The 22,576-nt window shown below is 38.6% G+C and overlaps 1 protein-coding gene across 3 annotated transcripts in view; it reads right to left on the reverse strand.

Moving 5' to 3' along the window:
- Window positions 1-2,459: 2,459 nt before the first annotated feature.
- Window positions 2,460-22,576, reverse strand: part of LOC103823258 (TLE family member 4, transcriptional corepressor) — a 106,040-nt gene continuing 85,923 nt past the window's right edge. For 2 of the 3 annotated variants that reach the window (XM_050987025.1, XM_050987024.1), the window contains exons 9-20: window positions 16,477-16,596; window positions 15,880-15,933; window positions 14,701-14,853; window positions 13,387-13,519; window positions 12,922-13,115; window positions 12,655-12,731; window positions 9,330-9,579; window positions 8,000-8,247; window positions 6,963-7,110; window positions 6,184-6,334; window positions 5,785-5,861; window positions 2,460-4,173 (exon numbers count right to left, since the gene is read on the reverse strand). In XM_050987025.1, the coding sequence (XP_050842982.1) occupies window positions 4,066-4,173; window positions 5,785-5,861; window positions 6,184-6,334; window positions 6,963-7,110; window positions 8,000-8,247; window positions 9,330-9,579; window positions 12,655-12,731; window positions 12,922-13,115; window positions 13,387-13,519; window positions 14,701-14,853; window positions 15,880-15,933; window positions 16,477-16,596 (1,713 nt within the window). In that variant the 3' untranslated portion in view covers window positions 2,460-4,065. The remainder of the gene's footprint in view (window positions 4,174-5,784; window positions 5,862-6,183; window positions 6,335-6,962; window positions 7,111-7,999; window positions 8,248-9,329; window positions 9,580-12,654; window positions 12,732-12,921; window positions 13,116-13,386; window positions 13,520-14,700; window positions 14,854-15,879; window positions 15,934-16,476; window positions 16,597-22,576) is intronic. The other variant, XM_050987026.1, reaches the window with a different exon arrangement.

Here is a 22,576-nt window from a genome sequence, read left to right on the forward strand (position 1 = left end):
ACCATGTGAGAGCAGCTCTTTGGATGAGCTATTCAGAGTGCATTTGCTCTGAAAAATTCGAAATGGCAGCCTTTGCAGTAGCCATACTTGATGATTTAAAGTGTTCTTGTATTGCTGTACACAGTGTTAATTTGGTGCCATAAAGATGTAGTGTATTCAACTTCAAAGAAAAACACTGCAGAACAAGTTCTGCTTTAAATTTCTTGACTCCTGCACATACAGAAATGGTATTTTATTTTTTTTTTCTATTTTGTTTTATATTTTTATTTATTTTAATTTTCTTTCACAACACAAATCCTTGAGAAGTTAGTCACATCAGGATTTCAGATGGAATGATCAGAAATAAATAGGGTAGTAACAGAAGAAGTATTTATTTGTGCCAAGGACCTAGCATGTTTTTGTAGAATACTGTCCAGGCATATGTAGACCTGCATAGCTACCTTCCTGTTTCTCCCACACACCCATCAACATTTCAGGAAGAAGGAATTTTATATGTGCTTCAGCTGCCAGAATTCAATGCAATACACAAAATCCAATTTAAACTATTTCAGTACAGACTTAAAATCCCTCATACATGAAAATCATGGCTGGTAAAGTAATTTTTTTTTTCTTTTTATGTAATGGAGCAGCTTAAGAAATAGGAGAAATCACTTTTGGCTAAAACCAGAGAAATATAATTTTAAATTGCATATCTTTAGAAAACACTGGTTTGATAGGAAGTGTTTCCTTTAAGTGTACCTACACAGGCCAGTCAGAAAAGATATAAAAATTAAAAAGATATGTCTTTCTTAATCACCATACTAAATAAGAATTGAGAAGGGAAGAATACAGAGAAAGACATGGTTGTACCTTCTTTAGAGTGTGTTTGCCACAAGTTTGTGGCACGAAACACATCTGCATCAAAACACGCTACACAAAACTGCTGTGCAGTTGCAAACAAAACTAATGAATGAAAAAGGAAGGTGACCCTATGTATGCATAACAGAAAAACAGAAAGTAGCTGTGTACCATCTCTCACTTGCACTCAGCCCTGAAGGGGAAAAAATCAGGATGATTACACATTTAACTGCAGTAATCCTGGATTAAAGTATTTGATTCCTACACTGTTTACAAGCCATCAATACAAACATTATTAAGCAGATATATGGCAGGCTGCTTCAGCAGTATATTACTTTGCTGTCAAAACTAGCTCTGTTACAAATTCAGGTGTAAGCAATGTTTTATTCTTTTTAAAGGAATGCTTTATATTAGATCTTTTATGTAATCTCATGCCTGAACTATTACATAAAAATACGACATCCTCTCCAAACATTAAGCAGGTGCCTTCTCTCTTTTTAGTAAACCATGTACACCCTAGCTTTTTATATTTTTGAATGGCTTTGAAAAGACAAGGTGTCTCCAGTATGTTTATAACCAGCAAATTCTGTTTCTTCAGACAAGAGTAAATATTAACAGAAGGTATCTGTACCATGTTTACTTTTATGGAGCATTACTGTATTAAGTAGCACAGAACCTTAGAATAAGTGAAACCTTACATTACTCTAGGGGAAATCTGAAAAACACTTCACTAGAACTGATAGCTCCCAGAGAAACTCCCCTCAACATTCTCCTCCATCAGCAAGTATTACCTAATCACTCAGAGTACAAGGAAACAATTTTGTCAACCTACATCTTGTTTTGACATTTCAAGAAAACCCAAAATATTTCTAAGCCTGGGTTCATGTACCAGCAGTCACCACAGGCTGGCACATCATGAAAGGCTTGCATGCCTGGGGATTGCAACCCTGCACAGCACCATTTCAGAAATGGGTTATAGAACAGAAAAATTCAAACTTTTCTTTGGATTTTTTCCATTTCCTTTTTTTCCTGTTGCAGACAGCTTCACTTCTCCCTCTGTCACCCTCCCAGCAGTACATTGAATAATTTTCCCTAGATCACTTTAACTTGTGTTCCTTAACTTCATGGAAGCTGGCCCTAATCTTTGATCTAAACCCAAACATCAGTGAGCGAAGCCTGTCTGCGAGCACGAACAGACTTTACGTCTGGATGAGGAAACCCTGGTGTGATGCTGCAGTGCAACACCCCTCCCAAATCCTGCTGATCTCCACATACTTACTGGGCATGTGAGTAGTAATGGTCCTCAATTTCACTCTCTCCCAAGGTATGGGATAAATATGTCAGATAGGAAACCACAAAACTGGGAAGAGGCAAACTCTTAGGAGACAAACAAAGTTTGATGCCTCCAAGTGTTCAGAATCAGTGCAGTCAGGTAACCTGAGAAACTGAAAATTCATACGTCTCTCTGTCTCAACTGAAACTCTACATTTTGGCCACTGTGTTTCAGTGGCAAAACCAAAAGTATCTGTAGTGGTATGTTCCGTGACTGAACGGCAGAAGTTGTGACTGAAATTATCACAAGCACGACAATGAGGGAGGAGAAAAAAAAAGAAAAATGCATCTTAGAAGTTACTTATTTTTAATGCTTAAAAGTCTGAATGCACAAACAATAATCTACCATTATAGAAGTACTGGTGGTCAATACAATGCATTAGAACTATGTACAATGACACAGTTTAGTATCAAAATCTTTCTACAATGTAGAGTATTACGAAACTGTTAATGACATCAAACACTAAGCACTTAAGACACCATTTTTTGCTACCACATTTGGAACTTCAATAAACAGTCCATTTTAACTTGCAGCATCAATCCATTTCTAGTATGAAATTAAGTAATTTTCTACTTATACAATAAGATTTATCTACACGGGTCTCTTGATTTTGATCCATAGCAGCAAAGGCACTGTACATCAGCAGATCCACAGACTTAAAGTTTTTTTTAAAGCATTCAAAAAAAAAAAAAAAATAGTCACAGATCATAGTTTAACAGCAACAACAACAACATAAAAAGATAACACGTTGTCTCTGGCACAATGGCTCAGTCTGCGTCCATCTTAGGGACATCCAATCAAGACTTGGATTGAACTGCTGGCGAACAAAGCAAGTCCTTATCCCAATGAGAATCCATTCCTTTTTGTATGTTGGAATGAGTACTCTTGTAAATCCTACCTCAGAGGTCATTGCTTTTGTGGTTTGTATATTGGTAGGCATCCATTCTTATTTCAGTGCAGTTTCCAAAGAACATATCAAATATTTTTCATAATCTCTTGTAATTGAAAAATTGCCCAAAGACACATATCCCCATTTTCAAGGAAACATTGCAAAAGTTTCCAGAAGTAACAAAGGTGATTCTTTGAGGCAACTTATTGTACTCTCTACAATATAACAAAGAGAGGTGTTTATATTAAAAAACCTAGCTTGACACCAAAATGATTTATGTTTATCAACAGAAAAGCATTGAGAACAAATCTGTACACAAGATGCTATATTAACATTGCAAATATATAAATTAGCACATTCTTACTTAAAGTGAATTTAATTTAGATGTGAACTGAATTTGCCATTCATCACAGGCATGTAGATCACTGGCTACAGTTTGCAATTTCCTAAGTTTCCAAGACTGTCTAAAATAGTTAAGATACAGCATCTTCCCACCAAATAATTATACTGTAATAACACTTAGAGGTCTCATCCAAGAACAGGACTAAAAAATATAACAAAGTTTATTTTTTTAAATAGAAACTACAAGTCTATTTAGTGTAATTTTAAGTATCTCCTGAACATCCTTCTCCAAGATCCCCAATTTATCCACCTGCAAAAACACAAGTATATGATGCATTTTTCAAACTAAAGCCGGGCCAGACAGCTTTATTTAGTCAGTTCATTGTTAGAAAGCTTTCTTTAAACAAAATAAATACATTACAGCTATAATACATAATTAAAGAGTCAAGGTCACTGTTATGTATGCTTATTCCATCTTCTTCCAAGTAGATATCTGACAATTTGGTATCACAAGTTCTTAAATCAATAGCAAGTTAAGAAGGTAAAAATAAATTCTACAACTGTGATGAGCATTTAAGTTTTCAGTTTAGAAAGGAAAAGAAAAAAAAAGAAATATACAGCAAAGTGCTAGGAGAAGGAGTTCTGTCTGCATTCAGATTTGTCTCTAATAAATAACTTCATAGACTGTAGCTTTCTTGTCCCCAGAGCCAGTGACAATGTATTTGTCATCCACAGAGATATCACAGCTAAGCACAGATGAGGATTCTTTGGACTACAAGAAAAAAGAAAAGGAAAAAGAAAATTACATCTTTCCAATTCCTCAATCCTGAAGGGCTTGAAGATTAATTGGAAGAATTTATAGATAGGGAATACCTGAAAAGCTCATTAAATATCAGTACCATAGTGGCAAAATTTTTTAATATATTTTGGTTCCACAGAAAAAATCCATTTTAAAATAAAGCAGTGGTAGAAAGGGAAGTAAATATTATGGACCTACAAGTAATCTATCAATCAAACAAATAGAAGTAGTCCTTTCTATATACTTTACAAGGAATGAGCATTTATTAATATTTTATTATTTCCATTTGCATAAAAATGAATGAAAACCCATCTTCTTCCCATTTCTTTTGTTGTAAACAAGAAATTCACACAGAGAAACACTTCAAAGCCCTACCTACCCACAGGTATGAAACAAAGAGACTCCACAGAAATAACTATCTCCTCTCACTGTTTCCCCAACACAAGAAAACAAAAGCTTTGCACAAAGGAATTTACATTATCACAGAGGACGCCGGTAGGAAAAGACACTGTGGTGGAACAGGATACACAACAAGTGTGCAGGAGCTGGATGGGACACAGGATACAGCAGGTTACAGCAGCTCTGTCTTTTCTGGCTTTGCTGTCTGTTCTAAGATGAAGTATATGCATTGCCACATTCACCTTGCTGCTTCAGTGCCTGTTTTCTTTACGCGATATATGTCCACATCATTTTCTGCCTGTTACCACCAGAGCCAAACACCTTCCAATCATGCTGTGTTTTGGCAAAGACACCTCTGTTCACTGCACTAGAAGTTTCCTTATCTACCCCTCAGCAAGAAAGCTGTACTGGAGTTTTTAAGATCATTTTTAAGAGGGATGTGCTATTGTTAGGATGATTAGAAATTAATAGCCTCTACTAGGAAAAGGTAGACCCTACCCTTCTCATGTCAAGGTAAACAGCACTGTCTCCAAAAGTGGAGACATGGCAGGCATCTGTACACATGAGACTAGTAATTTAAACTACAGCCAGTTAACAGTTAAATTTAATAAAAATATTCTCAACATAGAGGTACCTGCAGGTGAAAGAATAGAAAGAAATGCCAAAAATCCCACTTTCCTATAGTGGTACTGAAATGCCATTAAAACTGGGCACAGAGGGACTATGGACAGGCTACAGCTTCCAGTTACATTTCAGTGGGCCCCTCCATATTGCTTCAGTTTTCAGCTCAGGAGCCTCCTGGACCAATCCATCAACACATCTCATCCAAGAAAAACACACATGTTGAATATGACTTCCACTAGTTTAGCTACCTTTTGGACCTTCAGTTCACCTAACAACATGACTGGGGTATTGTATTCCACCACTGTGCAGAAGAAGGTGAGAAAAAGGGTATTAAGAACAATTTTAGATTAAAGGGCTAGTTTACCGTAAAAGCTGAATTAGCGAAATAGTAGAAAGGACAAAACCATTTCCTTTCCTAAGAGTTACAAACAAACTCTTTAAGGACTACAGTAATTAGCTACATTTCCACCTGAAAACTCCTTAAACTACTGACACACCCTAAGTTGTGCAGGTCTACTGCACTGTAATCTCTGTGGAAAATAGCTTCTAGGAGATTATTACCTGGAATATACTGGCTCCATAAGGTGTTCTCCAAGCATTAAGAAGATTATCTTTTCCAGTGCTTACAAACCATTTGCCTGCAACAGATTGTTTAAATGTTATTGCTGCATTTTGTTTTCAAGGAATACACCTCCAGAAACAGATGATCATAACAAAGCATTCACACATATCCAAAGAACAGTAACATTTTCATCTGGTTGCACTATGATGTTCCATCACTAAACAAGCAGTACATAGAGAAAAAGCAGACAGAGTTTTATAATAACCTTAATACTTAAATTTAATACTGAATTTTAAACTATACTCCGTAGTTTAACAACTATATCACACTTTCATATAAAGGTAACCTTGAATCAATTTTTTGTGAAGGAAAAAACTGATTTAGAACAATTTGCTTACCACAGTGAGCAAACTTGAGTGACAACACACAGCTCTCATGAAGATGAAGCTGATACTTGTCCGGCTTAGTAACATGCAGCACCTCGACATTGCTGTTCTCCATTCCTACTGCCAACCACTCACCAGTTGGACAATAGCCCAGTGAGAAGATCTGTAATTAGCATAGCACATGCTTCAATCAGTAAAGGAAAGAGCTTGAGATATTCAAAACTGACCCTTGCTACACTGTTAGCACTATGCAAACTCACATTTTTGGTCTACTGCATTTTTTAAAATATGACAATCCAATTACTACAGTAATCAAGATAAATTAGTTCATGCAAACACAGCTGCAAAACTATGCTATTAAATGCTATTAAAACTGCAATAGTGAAGTACTGAATCAAACTATAAAAGTTAATGTCAAAGCTTCTCTGACAGCATTTAAAAATATTTTTGTAAAATAATTTTGAACTCGAATCAACAGAAATGGGAACAGATTGCAGAGAGGAACATTTTAATCTGGCACTTGTATAAAACTGAGTCTCTGTTACTCCCATGGGAGAGGTACTAATCTGTCAAAGTCATAATCCAGATAGACATTTAGCTGCCACAAGGAAAAAAACCCAAAAAACCAAAAATGAGAGTATGGAATATGAGACTAACTGAAAAATTCTTTGGAATTATCTTTGAGACTGCTTTTTTTGCTTATGAAGGAGAAAAAAAAAAAAAAAAGTGCTTTCTTGTTTTAATAAACCATAAGAAAATTTTTTGACATGCCAAAGGTTCTGAGACTGAACCTGTGATGTGAAGTCATGTTGCTGTAGCTGTCTCCCTTCTCTGAGATCCCAGGATCTGACTGTATTGTCCAAACCTCCTGTCCATAATTTGGTGCCATCATTAGAAATGTCAATACAGCTCGCTCCATCTGTGTGGCCCTGGAATTGCCTGAAAATATTAAAAGATCAGCACATTTTGAGCAAAAATACATATACCTTCTTTTAGTCCCTGAGCTGTAACTTAGATTCCAAAAGCAATCCCAGATGAATACAAACTCTGGGACAATCATGTGAGTTTTTTGATGAATTGATGATGCAATCAGACCAGACAGCTAATGTGATTTCAAAAAGAACACTTTAAGAGTCAGGTACTCTGGAAATCTTTGCTGCCAGCCATGTGATACCTGCTACTCAACTTAAAATAGTCATTCCCCCCAGAAGACTGTAGCATGATCAGCAAAATTACCTTAGTTTAAGAAAAATGTGCAGGTCACTGAAGTTAAAAGAAAAAAAGAAAGAGCAGTTCTAAATGGTAACATCAGGTAATAAAAGCTTGACTGACATGCAACACTGATATTACGTGTAACAACATACACACAGTGCAGTGCACAGAGAAGCTCTGTGCGACCAGCTCTTAACATTCTGTCTATCAGTGCTGAGCACCAATCCTTACTCCTGAAGGGCTAAGTCTGCAGTGCAGTAATTTTCACATATCTCTACCCAAGACATATTGCTGGATCTCTGATTAAAGAAATTAGCATGAGAAAAACATTTTACATCGAAACAGAGAAAACCATTTGTCTAAGGAATCTACAGCAGTACTGATATCAATTGATATTTAGGGAATTACAGTTATGGGCTGATCAAAAGCCTGGAACTATAGAAAAACCTACAAATAATCCTATAGACTTTTGTCAAGGTATTACCATGACTATGCTGAACAACAAAATACTGGAAGCATCTATGTGTGGAGAAAAGAGAATACATATGCAAAAGCACAGTTACGGCTGTGCCTAAATAATTCTCCACAACCTGATGATCCAGTTTGGCTGACCTACCTTACTAAAGTCTGGTTATGCAGATCCCACACTGCAATGTTGCCATCGCTACAGCAAGAGAAGCAGACCTTGGAGTCAGGGCTGATAGCTAGGGCATAGCAAGCTGGAGCAGAGGATGTCAGCTCTGCTTTGATGCGAGGAGTTGGAGCTGCCAGGTCCCAAATGGATAACGTGCTGGCTTCCCCGCCAACAATCAGGGTGCGGCCGTCAGGGAGCAATCTGCAGGAACGGATGTAGTTGTCTCTGTTCTGTGGAGACAGAAGCCATCAAGAGATTACTCATGAGGAAAGAAAACAGCATTAACATGAGAGCAGAAATCCATAAAAGTATTGTATTCCCTCCTGGTTTTAATGAGCCATTTATATTTATGACAATGATAAAGTGTATTAACGCCAGAAAATTACATGACATTAGGGAAGTACTTCAACTTGATCTACAAAATTCAGAAGTGAGAGATATTTAATCTTAATTAGCATCAAAATGCAAAGACCTGAACCCAGCCCAAAACAATTCAGGATAGCTGAATTTGACAGCTGGCGTAGAAAGTTGTATTTTCATACTCTGTTTATTTCAGCACATTAACCTCTCAGCATGGGGGAGTACCAAATTCCCTGCACACTTTCCCTCTCCCCATTCCAGTGAGACTCGCCGCCACCATCTAGATGTCAGATGAAAATATTTGGGCAATTTTCTTCACTTGTGTAGCAACTTGTGTAGCAATTCATTATGAGTCTACATGCGCTGCACTGTTCTTGTTTTACTGCCTCTGTAACAAACGGCAACATCTTAGCAAGAACTGGTAAACGGCAAGAGAAAAACTGCTAACAATAGTTCATCTTGTTAGCACATTCAAATAATTTGTGAATAACACTCATGGATATTTTTAATTGCCAAATTAAGACAGGTCAATGCATTCATATACATACACAGATACAAAATACGTGACACAATCCCCAAATATTCTCAGAGAATACAGCTGCAAGACAGCAATTTTTAGCATGATCGGGTATCAACAAGCTGTAAGATTGCCAGCAAATGTCAAAGTTTATAAACAATATTTGCTGTGCTGTCTTTGATCTTTCCTCCCACCACAATTTTAAGATATTAAAAATGTTTTGATTCTTTGCAGGGGAAAAAACCCACAAGTATGGTGAGGAGCGTACTTCAACCTCAGTTCTAATAGAAACAACAAAATTAGAGACGCAATACTGGCTCGTGATACTGTGACAGAAATCAAATACCCACTTGCCCTTTACATCTTAGCGGTATCACTGCAATCTTAACACAACGTCCTCTCTTCTTTCAGTGTCGTAGGCTGCTTTTCACCTACCAGGCAGTCCAGTTGAGAGACAGGGCTCTTGTTGCCAGGGTGGCTGATGTCCCAAACCTTGACACAGCCCTTGCCACCCGTGTACACGTGTCTCGTGGGGTTGCTGATGGTAACTGCGCACACAACTTCCCCGTGGTTCAGGGTGTTGATCTGACGGGCATGGCGAGGGATTCCTGGGCCGATGAGGGCATCAGGAGGGAAAGGAACTGGCTGCATCTGACCATCTGCACTTACATGAAATGAGTATGCTCTGAGGGTAAAAAAATTAAGGGGATGGTTTAAAGAGTTTTACTTCAAGGCTGTTTACGAAAACAGAATCAAAGATGTGCTTCCCCTGAAGGCATTCAGGTTGTGCCCTCAGATCAATTTTTTCACAGATATTTCACAGAATATTCTGAGCTGGAAGGGACCCTCAAGGATCATTGGGTCTGACCCTTAAGTGAATGGCCATATAGGGACTGAACACATGACCCTGGTGCTATTAGCACCATGCTTTACTCAACTGGAAAAATATCAGGTATTTTAATAACATAAGGAAAAAGCATCTATTTATCTGTAGCATGGCCCTCCAAGCACAAACATGGGTACTCAGCTTTTAATGTGGAAAGTCAAGCACCAATCAAATGAGCTTTTACAACTCACATTAGGATGATTTCTGGCATGAGTGAGGCTATATGACACCACTCTTAACTTTGGATGGGGATATCACAGCATGCAGAGAAGGGAAGGAAGGTTGGGTCAGGGCCCTCTGGAAGACAGAAATAGTTGGCTGGTTGCTGCCAGAGCATGGTGGGTAGCTGTGTGCCAGGGGACATTTGGCTGCTCGCTTTACTGACTCTTATGTGGCAGCTTCAGCTGAACTGCTGCCAATCTGTCCTGAATGTACTCTGGGCCACAGGCCCCTTGAGCAAAACTGCTCAGCACTGTACCTAAGGATGCAGTGAAACTTCCAACAACACTGAGGAGTTAAGTCCTCAAGGCATGGTTGCTGACAGCTGACATGACAGACCAGCTAAAATGCACTGCAATGGAATTTTTTGTTTTGTAGGTTGTTTTGGGTTTGGGCTTTTTGAGGATTTTTTTTTTTTTTGGTAGACTCAACACAACTGCTACAGATACCAATTTCTTTTGCCAAAATCAGGCCTCTCACTGAGAAAGAATCTGTTCTGTGATTGCCACTTATGCCACCTGTGAATAACCTATCAACAGCTTTATCTCCAAGTATTTTCCAGGGAGAACAGTTAGGTTATGAAATTGCCTTGTTCTGAAATGCTACCTGATACATCACATCTATTACAAGAGCACAAATTTTTAAGAGGGTTTACCTATACATACCAATGCTTAATGCTTTAATTTTCTTAGACCTAAAAACATCATCATAATGTTCATGAAAAATCCATTGTCACAATGGTGGGATGAGAAGATCGCACAAAGAAATTGTTTATGAGAATACTTGCTAAGTTTACTTCCTTAATTGATACTTCAAAGTGACTAAAGAAGGCAGCATTCACAATTAAAACTACTGAATTTGTCATTTAAGATTCATAATGCACCAGATCAATAATTTTCAGAGGGACAAAAAGCATTAGCTATCTTTCCTATTTATATACTATCTTTCAGTATTTATATACTGTACAATACTCAGGAGTTGATACAATACTGAAGTGAAAAGAGAGTTATTAGGGGCCAGATCCCAAATGTACCATATGCTGCCCACTTCATTTCAGGACACTCACCAGTGCAGAGAATTTACAAAAATTCCCCTCTAAGGTAAAAATGGAGTAGATGAGAAAATAACAATCCTGGAAGATGTGACAACTATCACACTCAAGACATAAGAAAGTCAATACAATCATACTGAAAGAACCACAGGTTGTAAAAGTTTCAAATCTTCTACTAGACAAATGACAGTTATATTTAAATGTTTAAATAGACATCAACAGAGCAACTACATTTAGAAATCTTGGAGATAAACCAGAATTGAAGTGATTTGATTTCAGTTTGCTTCATGTTTTATTCCTCTCAATTTTAACAAAAGAAAAACGCGAGCAGGGAGGTCTCTGAACCCCTGCCAATTGCCATTTCTCTCACCACAGCAAGCAAAGTCTAGTAGATCCAGAGACACTTCTTTGCAGGTGACTGACTCCATCAGGGATGAACTTAAATCCAGTGAGCATTTGAACATTACATCAATACATTTCTTAGAGCCCACTGTATATAATGGATGGAGATCTGTGCCCCACAGAAATCTTAACGCAAGCAGCCGGTCTGCAAGCTGCTGTACACCAATTTCCAAACCTGCCTTATGCATTCACCCAACAGTGTGGCACAACTAGCAGGAAAGCACATTAAGGTGGTTACCAGTGTGTGACGCCTGAGAGACCTGGACCTGGCTCATGTTTTGTGTGACGTGTGTACACAAGGAGTTACGGGCACCAGACCGACCACCTGTCCCCGCTCTCTGGCAGGTAAGGGAATGCATTTACTCACACAAAGCCAGGCGTATGGCCAACCCCAGCCACTCCCACGCAAAGGCATTCACACGTAAAAGAGCTTGAGAAGGACTGGCACCAACACCCCCTGAACATCAAACTTTCCAGTATGAACTGGTCAGAGTCTCCCACAAGTGTGGGAACAAGGAATGAGAACTGGATGAACTTTTTAAAGAAAATCTGGATCAATATGATCCCAGTTTTTATAGCTGCTTTACTTACTTTACTTTTCTCCTCTCTACCTCAAGAGGAATGTGAGCTGAGAGTTCTTTGTAATCTTTCTTCCTAGGCACACAACATGAAAAGCCTGGTACAGCAGGTCACACTATACAGGTCAGTTCCATCAAGGATGAATCTGAATATTATCATAAAATAATTCTTTCCAGTATTTTCAATCAAACAAAATGTTTCAGTATTCCTTTTTCTGCACACAGCTGCTAAGCTTGCACGTAATTGCAAGGCTTTTGTGAACAAAGAAATAATTTTTTTAAACTGAGAAGCAGAGTACAGTAGAGATGGAAAGCTGAGATCTCATTCCAGCTTGCATTTCCATAAACAACCAACCAGTCAGATTTGAAGTTCATCTCCTTTTTCCATTTATTTCTGTCTCCTTTACTTTGTATCACCCAGTCCATGTCAACTGCTATTAGTCTTCAAAACAAATTCACAAACACAGCTTTAAGATTACACAGTGATTCTCCTGCTCTTGCTGAATAGCTGTACTTATTTCTATTCACACAATAGTTTTCAGTAGCTAAGGGGAATTCCAACCAGCAAGGGAACATGACTTCTAACAGATGATTGACTTTTAAAGCTGAATGTTTGATACTCACGGTTTTCCTCCTGGGATGCCTGTGAGATTAGGAGGGATGCCTGGGACTCGCATGTGATGATGTGGATCAAAACCAACCTGTAGTTTTCCCCAAGCAAAACAAAAAGGTGTATTAAAGTAAGAGTTAGGCAAAGGAAGACCGCTTAATTCATGCTCTCCACAGCATACTCCCCAAACCACAAAATGAGTGGACTAGAGTTAACCCCACAGGTCTTATATTTAATATAAACAGCTCTCAAAACTAAATGCACTAACAGCAAACACTTACCACTGGAGATCGCCCGTAAGCTGCTGCTGCTGCTGCTGCAGCTGCTGCTGCACTCATTTGAGGGGAAATATTGTGTAGACCAGCATAGGCAGCTCCAGGGCTGGTCAGCTCCCCGTTCATACCAGCATGTGGCACGATACCAAATGGAGTAGGATAAGGACATGGTACTGCCATAGGCGTCCTTAAACCTGAAGCTATAAGAAGAGGGGGGAAAGTGAGAAGTCACAGAGGCTTCTAGAGCTGTCACATGAAACATGAGTTTGGAAAACTGAAAAAAAACTACAAATAACCCAAAGCAACCAGTCAGTCAGCCAAGGAAAGCCACATAACACTGCATTACAGTGCTGAAGAACCAGCTCAGCACCTAGTTTAAGCATCTGTACTGCACTGACTTGTCATTACAGATTTAAAGGGAGTCTGACAAGGTCAGACTGTTTCACACCACCAAAATATATGGACACTAACCTATCGGGTCCACACCTGGGGGTTTGCCGGGCACTGGCCTCAGTCCGGGAGTGGAGCTGTTGCCTGGAGTTGGAGCATCAGTCCGTGGTGTTGGGGTATTTGATTTAGACACAGGAGTGGTAGATTTCTCATTCTAATCACCAAGAAGGAAAAAGGAAGGCAGTTTGTAAATGATTTTGTCTTTATACCTAGTGATTAGTGATATTTAGCTTCTGGGTTTGGATTTGAACAGTCCCTGGCAATGAAAAGAAGATGCAAAGACACTGGAAAAGACAGAATGGCTTTGAAAATGACATACAGCCTTCACTGCTTTTCTCATCAGGACAATCTGTATGATTCAGAATGAGGTAAATGACTGAAAATCATTTTCCTCTGACAATTGGCAGCATATGTGAAATCAGTCAGTGGTCTCACTATGCTCACGGACCTGCTCCGATATAACTTTATGTGAGGGATGGACAAGAAGCGTAGGAAAAAAATCCCCAAACTGACCAACTACTCATACCCAAGTGTGGTGCTAGAAACACAGGATGAAGACAGTGATGGGTATAAAGTCAGGAACTATGCAGTGCTCCTCTTGTGACAGGCTCGTTCATCAGACACAGCACTGATTCCCAGGCCTGAACCTGTCATTCCATCACCGCTCCTGAGCACTATATTCACCTTAAGCTTTCTTTTTATTTATTTTATTTCTTTAAATAACTGCATACCCTGCCCTGTGAAGAACCAGGGGGGGAATTACTGTGCAGCTCAGGTAGGTGATTAACTGTGGCCACAAACAGGAAAGGAAAGAACACCCCTCGCAGGCAGCTCTTTTCTTTTGCATTTTGATTTGCGATGCAAGTCATGGAAGGCTCTTGTAAATGACAGATTACTTTTTAGATAGAAAATAAAAATTATTGTTGTTGTATATAGCCTGGTAATTCAAACAAAGCTAACAACCAAATCACATCCAAGCAGGGAACTGAATTTGCTATAAACCACAGCACAGGAAAACAGCTCAAGAAACCCCTGTGTACTTTTATTTATTCTCAGAATAACAGTTCTTCATATGGGGGCGGAGAAAAATATCTCTCAGAACACCACATCTATCATCTACTCACACCACCAGTGAAAATAACCTCTTCCTATACCAAAAAAAGACTGTGGACTTTCTATTAGACTCCCTTGAACAGATAAATTAAACTAATACTAAATTGATGCTTCACAGTGCTTTATGACAGCTGTGGAAATACAAACCATGTCCAGACAGAAATCCCGTAAGCATGTATTTGAGACTATGATTAGGGGTCAGAAGCATTTTGTAGCACTTACAAGGCTAAGTTCTTTGGATTTGGAGGAAGGAGTACTGCTAGAGGATGCAATAGATGCCGGACTAATTGGTGCATCTTTTTTCAGCAGTCGAGTCTTGTCCAAGCCATTTTCCCGTGGAGAGTGTGCTGGGCTCCCACGGGGAGAAGAAGGATCCTAAATATCAGGAATATGGGTTAGCATAAAAACTTCATACTAGCCACTAGTTCTTGTCTTGAGCAGTCCTCTGATGCCTTAAGTTTTAGCTTTCATATTTCCCAGATTCTGTACTGCATTAGTATACAACTCTGAACTTCATATAAAGTGTTAGCAAGCTCTCCTCACAGTTTAGTCAGACAAAACAATCCTTTTCCAGCCCAAGAACCAAGGACACTGTTGCAGCCTCAGGCCCAAAAAGTGTCCACAAGAGCAAATTGAGGAGAGCAGTCTGGGAGGATGGGACTTCATAATGTGAAGCTGTAATTGGACAATTCACCCCAATATGTAAATGGACCAAAACTTATAAAAGTGTTAAAACTCGTGACCAGTTTTCCATCTTGGGTCCATCTTGGGTGTAGCCTTGGCCAGGCTCTTGTACTGCCCAAGATGTATCCTTTGAAGGCCTTTTAATAAATACCTACTTTGTTCCTTGAACTGTGTCTAACCTCTGTTCTAGGCAGCCTCTCAAGGCATCATCTCAATTTGGAATGAAGATCTGTCACAGGAAGCAACATGTTCCTTCCATTCTTAATTGATTTAACTGATAAAATTGTAAAATTGAGAGGGATAATGAAGGACAATTTGCTTTTTTAAAAAAACTCTTAAAATTTTATGCCATTAAACCGTGAAAAACAATGCCAAAAATCTATGGATGTTGAAATAGGCAAGTAAATCTCTTTCTTCAAGTTAAAGATTAAAAAGATTTGATGCATTTGGCAGACTTGATAAGGTTCACACATGGAGTCATGGCCAAAGTGAAAGAAAAGACAGACACTCTTACAAGCTTTGTACAAGTACTTACAACTCTTTAGAATAAATGCTTCAGATTTGATTTGTATTCTAAAGAAAGAGCATACAACTGGATTCTGTCAGGCATTTCAAGTTCAAATGCCATAATCCTATTCGTAAAACCAATATGCACAGAAACCACTGAAGATACCCTCACCACCATTTCTGTAAGGTCAAAAACACCATTGTGTATACCTCATTGGAAACGTCAACTACCAAGTTGTCATCACTCTTTTCACCGTCGCTGTCCTGCAATGACAAATCACAAGGTGTTAAAAATTTTTATTTCATATCCTAGTGTGTCTTAATAACTATGAAAACAAAGGAAATCTGCCCACAAATCCGCAGTGTACCACTCACTTATACCAAACTTTATGTGGTAATACAATTAAAGTCTGAGTCATCTACAGGGCTTCTGCTTAGCAGGCTGCCACAACTACAGCAGTCTTGCCAGCCTTCTGACTGGTGGAGAAGGAGATGGGGTGAAAATCTTCATCCAAAGTGGCACTGCACTATGAAGTAGAGTCAAGATAGACTTTATTAACAAGTCCCAGCCTAACTAAAGCTCAGCATTATTGTCAGAAAACTTCCGGGTGCTTTGTATATATATTGTTGAAAACAGTACCAATCATAAGCACCTAAATGTTTAATCCAGCAGAGACACTAGAAGTAGGCAGCAAAACCCAGTTAAAATTTGACCCTTATTTTAAAATTAGTTATGCAGCAAAAATCAGGTGAAACTACACAGGAACACTGAAGTTCAATAATGCACAATGTAGACAATCTACTCACATAACGAGCTGCTATTTCCTTCTCTTCTGTTTTCTGTTTTTTACTATCTGAAGAATAATCTGTTGAATTTCTGTGCTTTTCTGCTGTTCTGAAACTGGCTGAGGGAGATACAGAAGAGCTCTGCAGTCCAAAAAGAGAAGAAAGCATCATCAGGCCCTCATTCCCAACAGGGTTCATTTGCCACCACCCCTCAATACATCTTATGCTGATAGTATGATCTGGAGCAGTTCTCACAGACAGCACGTTGGGTTTTAACCAGTGACTGCTACACAGCAAGTGTCTCGAATCAAAAACTGAACTATGAATTGCAAGAGACAGAAACAGGTGATCAACTGACAGATCATTGTGGCTATCTGCACTGCCAATGGGATGAATTTTATGAATACTGTGCACCGGTCTTGTTTTGGTTTGTTTCCTCTACAAATATGCAGGGTTAAGTCAATAGTCCCAGAAGAGGGGTGTGTGTTTGCACATGTGTGTGTGTTTGCCTGTGTAAATCAAAAAGAACAAAGAGGCTCAAGGCAAGTCACACTTCAGCAAACATTTGAATGAAGATTTCTACCAAAGAAAGAAGCAAGCCTCTGAACATTTTTGGAGCAGGCAAGAACAGGAGAAAACACCTTAACTCATTTTATTTTGCTGCCTTTTACAATTACAGGCTATGCCTGCAGCAGCCAGAAACAAAACACAGACTGGCACAGTGACTCTCTTGCTATTCTACAGCGCTCACCTAGTAATGATTGCTAAAGAGCACACATTTGGACAGGAGAGAAAGGAAGATAATGTGTACTTTATGCACTATCATCCAAAAACTCCACTCTACTCCGTTAAACAAGGCAGGCAACATTTATCAAATTCTACCATATTTCCAAGTCTTTGTGGAGTCTGTATCTTCAAGTACAAAAAAGGAAGCAGTGAAAGATGCAACGTTCCCTCTGGGACCGATTTTAGTAGCAGCAGCAGTTTTGGCCCTAGTTCAAGAAAGCATTTAAGCATGCACTAAACTTTATCTCACTCTGAAGTCAGTGGTTGAACTACATAAGTAAGGATGTGTTCAGGCTTTTTGCAGAATTGGAAATGACAGCAATGAGATGAAAATAATTGTCAGTTGAAATCCTGCTGACTGTTTCCATCTCTGTCCTCCTTTTTTACTGGGGTGGTGAGGAACAACCAAAGAAGTCCTGACTGATGGATTTTAGATCCTCCCATTCATCCAGAAACACTTGTTTGGGGTTTTTTCCTCCATGCATCACAGTCAGCTGTTTTTCCACATAAAACTGTACTACATAGCAATTTGGTTTTGGGGTTTTCAGTGCAGCTATTAACATGAATACAAACCAAGAAATTAGCATTTACATTGACTAACTTCTGTTCCGTCACTATCGTAGAATTTCCTCTTTTCCTTATTATATCACAAGCTTCTGGTAAGGATTAGGAAAAGTTAAAACACAGAAATTAAGCGGTGGTTATTGTCCAAGTCACATAAGAGAATGTTACTACCTGCTGGAACACAGGTCCTTCTCTCCCCATTTTGCTGAAATTTACAATTCTTCAGAAGAGCAGCTCAGATTAATGAGTGGTAGAATTTGCAAAAATCTTCCATATTTTGGACTGGTAATTGTTAATTACTCTCTAAGAACACTGAGTGGAAATAAAAATTTTAGAACAAAGCTAGTGTTGAAGGCACAGCCTGTGCCTTTCCCATACTGTGCAAATACATCTTAAAATAGTAATTTAGTTTTAAAGCAGATCATTAATCAATGATTATAGCAAATAACACAAACTAACAAAGTTATTTTTTTGCTCTGAAGCAACAACACATGTTAAGACATTTGGAGACAGCAATGCCAGGGTACAGAAGTCCTTAAAATAATAGCCAAGTAGAAACACAACATTAAATGAACTGATGACTTGAAAAATGTATTTCTTTCTGCAATGATACAGCGTAGCCTTTTGCAAAAGATTTTTACACGAAGCTCCTATTACATTTGTATTCATTTAGAATTTGGAAGGCAGTATCTTGTAATGTGAATTCAATTCATTATTTCTCAACTTCACCCTACAAAAAGCAATTTGCTTTAAAACGAAGAAAAATAATCACCAATAAACTACAAATTAAAGTGGTGTCTAAAGAATTAAACTACTGCACTTATTTAAATAGAAATATTTATTTTCATAAATCTGAAACCATACAGTTCCATTTTTCACAATCTGGTTAGCTATGTGCTATAGATACCATTTTAATCTTTCATTTCACTACTTAATAAAGTAATAAATTGAAGGTCCCTACTAGAAAGATAAAGTAGCTAATTATCACTAGCACACTAAAGGATGAGCACCACATTGGGCATTGGGGCAATGAACACTGATAATGGTTTTATTGCTTGATGGATCTGACCTTATACCAATATGAAAAGATCCTCCTGCAGCATTCTTACCTGACATTAGCAGAAAAAATGGAGACAACTCACCTACAGATAGCAGGCAGAACCTCCTTCACCAATCTGAAATTAAGCCAGTGTGCTAAGAGTGACATTATTTTGCCTCACGAGTCAATTACTACAGACCAAATCTAAACACTCCCACTTTTAACTGTCACACCCCATTCCTTGCACCAATACCCCTGCAGAACCACCTTCTTTTCCCTTCAACATGAAATGCACCTGCCACATTAAAAACAGCGACTTCATGGGATGGATCTCTGGTACTTTTGCTGATAGATCTAAGTTTCTCTCTTATGCTAAGTAAGAAAGATATGTCCCATACACAGACAACGAGCTATGGTCTAGATCTTCCTATGGACCTAATGGCTACTATATTCACTGGGTGAGAGACAACAGTATTAATCATACTGGGTTCCCTCTATTGTTTGTAACAGCTTTTCATTCTGTAAGCACTTATAAGGACCTACCTTCATTAAGAAATATTGGGATATAACAATGTCCTCATGGTTTCCATTGACATGAGATTCCTGCAAATAATCCTGTACCCACCCACACCTTGGTTCCTGGGTGTGCCAGTCCACAAACTCCAAGAGAGTTCCTTACATTTGCAGATAGTAAAAGAAAACCCCATCAAAACACACAGCTCACCTGACAGACTCTGCCTTGTTCCATGATTAAAACATCAGTGGTCTCCTAACAGCTGCCTTTAAGAAGTTGGAATAGGATAGTTACTTAGAGAAATTAAGTGATTCAGCACTATGACTTGGCAGGCTGTAACTTAATGGGCCAGAGTCCTTGTTTTAGTAACTATTAAAATTTATAGAGAACTGAAGTCTTTTTACACTGCTGTTTTCTTCAATAAAATGCATGAGTCTACTAGAGGAGTAGCATTTTCCTATTAAACAATGCTGAGTTTGCTTACATGTAATAATTATATCAGGGAAAAAAACTCTTTGGTGAAAGTAGGTTACACTTAGTTTGTGTTTGAGCAAAACATACCAGTTTTTCATTTTCTGCTTCGGTAGAACATTTTTATTCATGGTAAATACGCCACAAAATGCTGACAAAAAACCAATGAACATACACATTTATAGAAAGGCTGAGCACATCATCATGTTCACATAATTAATTTAAGAAGCAGAACAGTGTCTTTCTAGTACTGGGCCCACAGTATTTTTTGCACTAGGCTATGGAACATAGCATGCTATGACTCAGTCTCTGTTTTGGGCAGAGCTGAGCACAGTGCTAACTGGAACAGAAGGACCCTACTCAAAGGACCGTGCTGTTTCCCCTCCAACACCATCAGGACGCTGCTCCTGGTGGAGTATCAGTGCCATACAGGTGCAAATTAAACCAGGATCCAGAGAGCCACACAAGCCTCCTAGGCAGCCACAAAATTCTTACCAGCATACTCACTGTCTGTTTGGGATAATTAATAGTTCAAATTGCTGGTGGGGGGGGAAAAAAATCACTGTTTTACCCCCATCTTTTACTGGAATTTAGCTGTATCAACATACATAGCTCACACTGTAATGTGGCAGAAATCAGTGTGGAAATCATAAATCAAATTGTACAGCCATCCAGCTGCAAGCTCCAGCTCCCCATATGCTGACTTCTCCAGATTAGACCTGGCCTGAGCACACTAAGTGATAATTAAATGAAATCAGTGTTAAAAGTAATGACTAGAGATGACAAGATGAAAAGCCTTCCTCCATGTTAAAGCTGGTAACTCTTTAAAGCATTCACGAGTGTGACCATTCCCCAGTGCACCCTTACTACTATGCCAAAATGATGTATTTGGAGTGGAATAATTAAAACAATAATTCTCAACAAAGTGGGAATTACAGGATAATTGACCATACTGAAGTATTAAGCAAACTGCAGTAAAAGCCAAGGATGCTCAACGCTAAGGTCAATTACAGTATAATTATCTGAATGACATTATTGCTGTTATAAAGACTGTTGAAAGTATAAAAGAAACTATAAAAATGGATACAATATGCATCGCAGTGAAACGACCAGGCAGTAATGCTGCTTTGTGTTGGCTGATGCCAGTGCTATAGATGGAAGCACCAGCACTGGAACTTGGACTCAGGCACTGCCCTAGGTTTGGAGCACTAAGCTGCCTAGTACTGTAAGCTTATATCAGAGGTGGAAAAAAAAAAAAAAAAAAAAAAAAAGGAAAAAGAAAGTAAGAAATTAGGGCTAAGACTTCTGACACCCTAAGGGTGAGGTCCCACCAGATAGGTGAGATGTCAGGGCACAAGAAAAAGAGGCGCTGCAAACACAGCCCAGAGACCATGTGTTCAGGGAAGAAACTGCAGCCAAGGGCTTCCACAAAGCAAGCCTAAGGGCTCTAAGGTAACACCAATCTACCTATATAAAAAATGAATTCATTTACAGACATCTATATGCACAGAAGCATTACTTTGATTAAACTCAGGAAGATGGCATGAAATGCTGTGGGTTGATCTACAGATACCATAATGGAGCATTTGCATAGCAACTCTGCCTCCTGAAGTCACCCACACTTACACAGCCTTTTTGTTGCTGGTATTATTATTACTATTATTAAATTACTATTATTGTTATTACTGCATCCCAGTATCTGCATGGATGGACATGGATTTTGTCCTCTTTGTTTTAACTTTTCAACACACACTCTTTGCAGCCCTTAGGCAAGCAGATTTTCTTTACCAAGCCCTTACTTTAAGGTTCACGTAGCAGGTCATGATCAGGCTGACACAGTCATGCAGCACAACTTGGACCACAGCACTGCCAAAATGGTTCATCAGAGCAGGCTGCTAGGCAAGTGTTGATCCCACAAGTATCACTCACTGGTCATGAGGGACTTCTTTAATATTTTCATGTCCCCCTCTTCCAACTTGTTTCTCTGCTTGCCCAAACTAAAATCTAACTTCCACTCAGCCATACCATGAGCAATTTTCTTTTTTTGTCTTCTTCACTGTCTTTTCCCTATCGCTGCATTTTCAGATACCAGAAAAAAACCTCAGAAACTGTCAGGGAAAAATGCAACTAACTAGCAAGGAAAGATACAGAACAAAGCTGGTTTAAATATCACATGACCTGGTCTGAGCTAACTGCATCAAGTTTTTTTGTAATCAAGCATGTGATAATTATTTTTAATACAAACTATGATTAAAATGCAAACTTTGAAGTTTTATATAGCATTTTTAACCACTAATTAACTTCACTAATTGCAAAATTAATGAAGTTAATTAGAGGATGAGAGTGCTATAAAAAACATCAAAGTCTAGATGTGCAGCGCTGCCTGCAAGAGTGTCAGGAAGACCATAAAAAAGTCCAGAATAAAGAGAATATGTAGGGTCAGCAGTCTTCAAAATATAAGTGTTCTCATAAGTGTTACGTCAAGAGAAGTACAGATATGTGAGAAGTACAGATATTATGTGTGTGTAATTTCATAAAAAATGCCCATGTAACTGTTTACACTCATGATCTGCTTGCCATTGGTGGTACCACTGGAGTATTTAATCCGAACTAATTAAAAGCATCAAAGTCTAGATGCTATGAAATGGGTGATAAAACACCCATTTCATACCACTAAACTACTACAGTTGCACCCACTAATTCCAGCTGTATTTCAATATATACTTTTAAATTTGCTGGAAAAGCTG

The sequence above is a fragment of the Serinus canaria genome, chromosome Z (genome assembly GCF_022539315.1).
Source record: "Serinus canaria isolate serCan28SL12 chromosome Z, serCan2020, whole genome shotgun sequence".
Classification (NCBI taxonomy): domain Eukaryota; kingdom Metazoa; phylum Chordata; class Aves; order Passeriformes; family Fringillidae; genus Serinus; species Serinus canaria.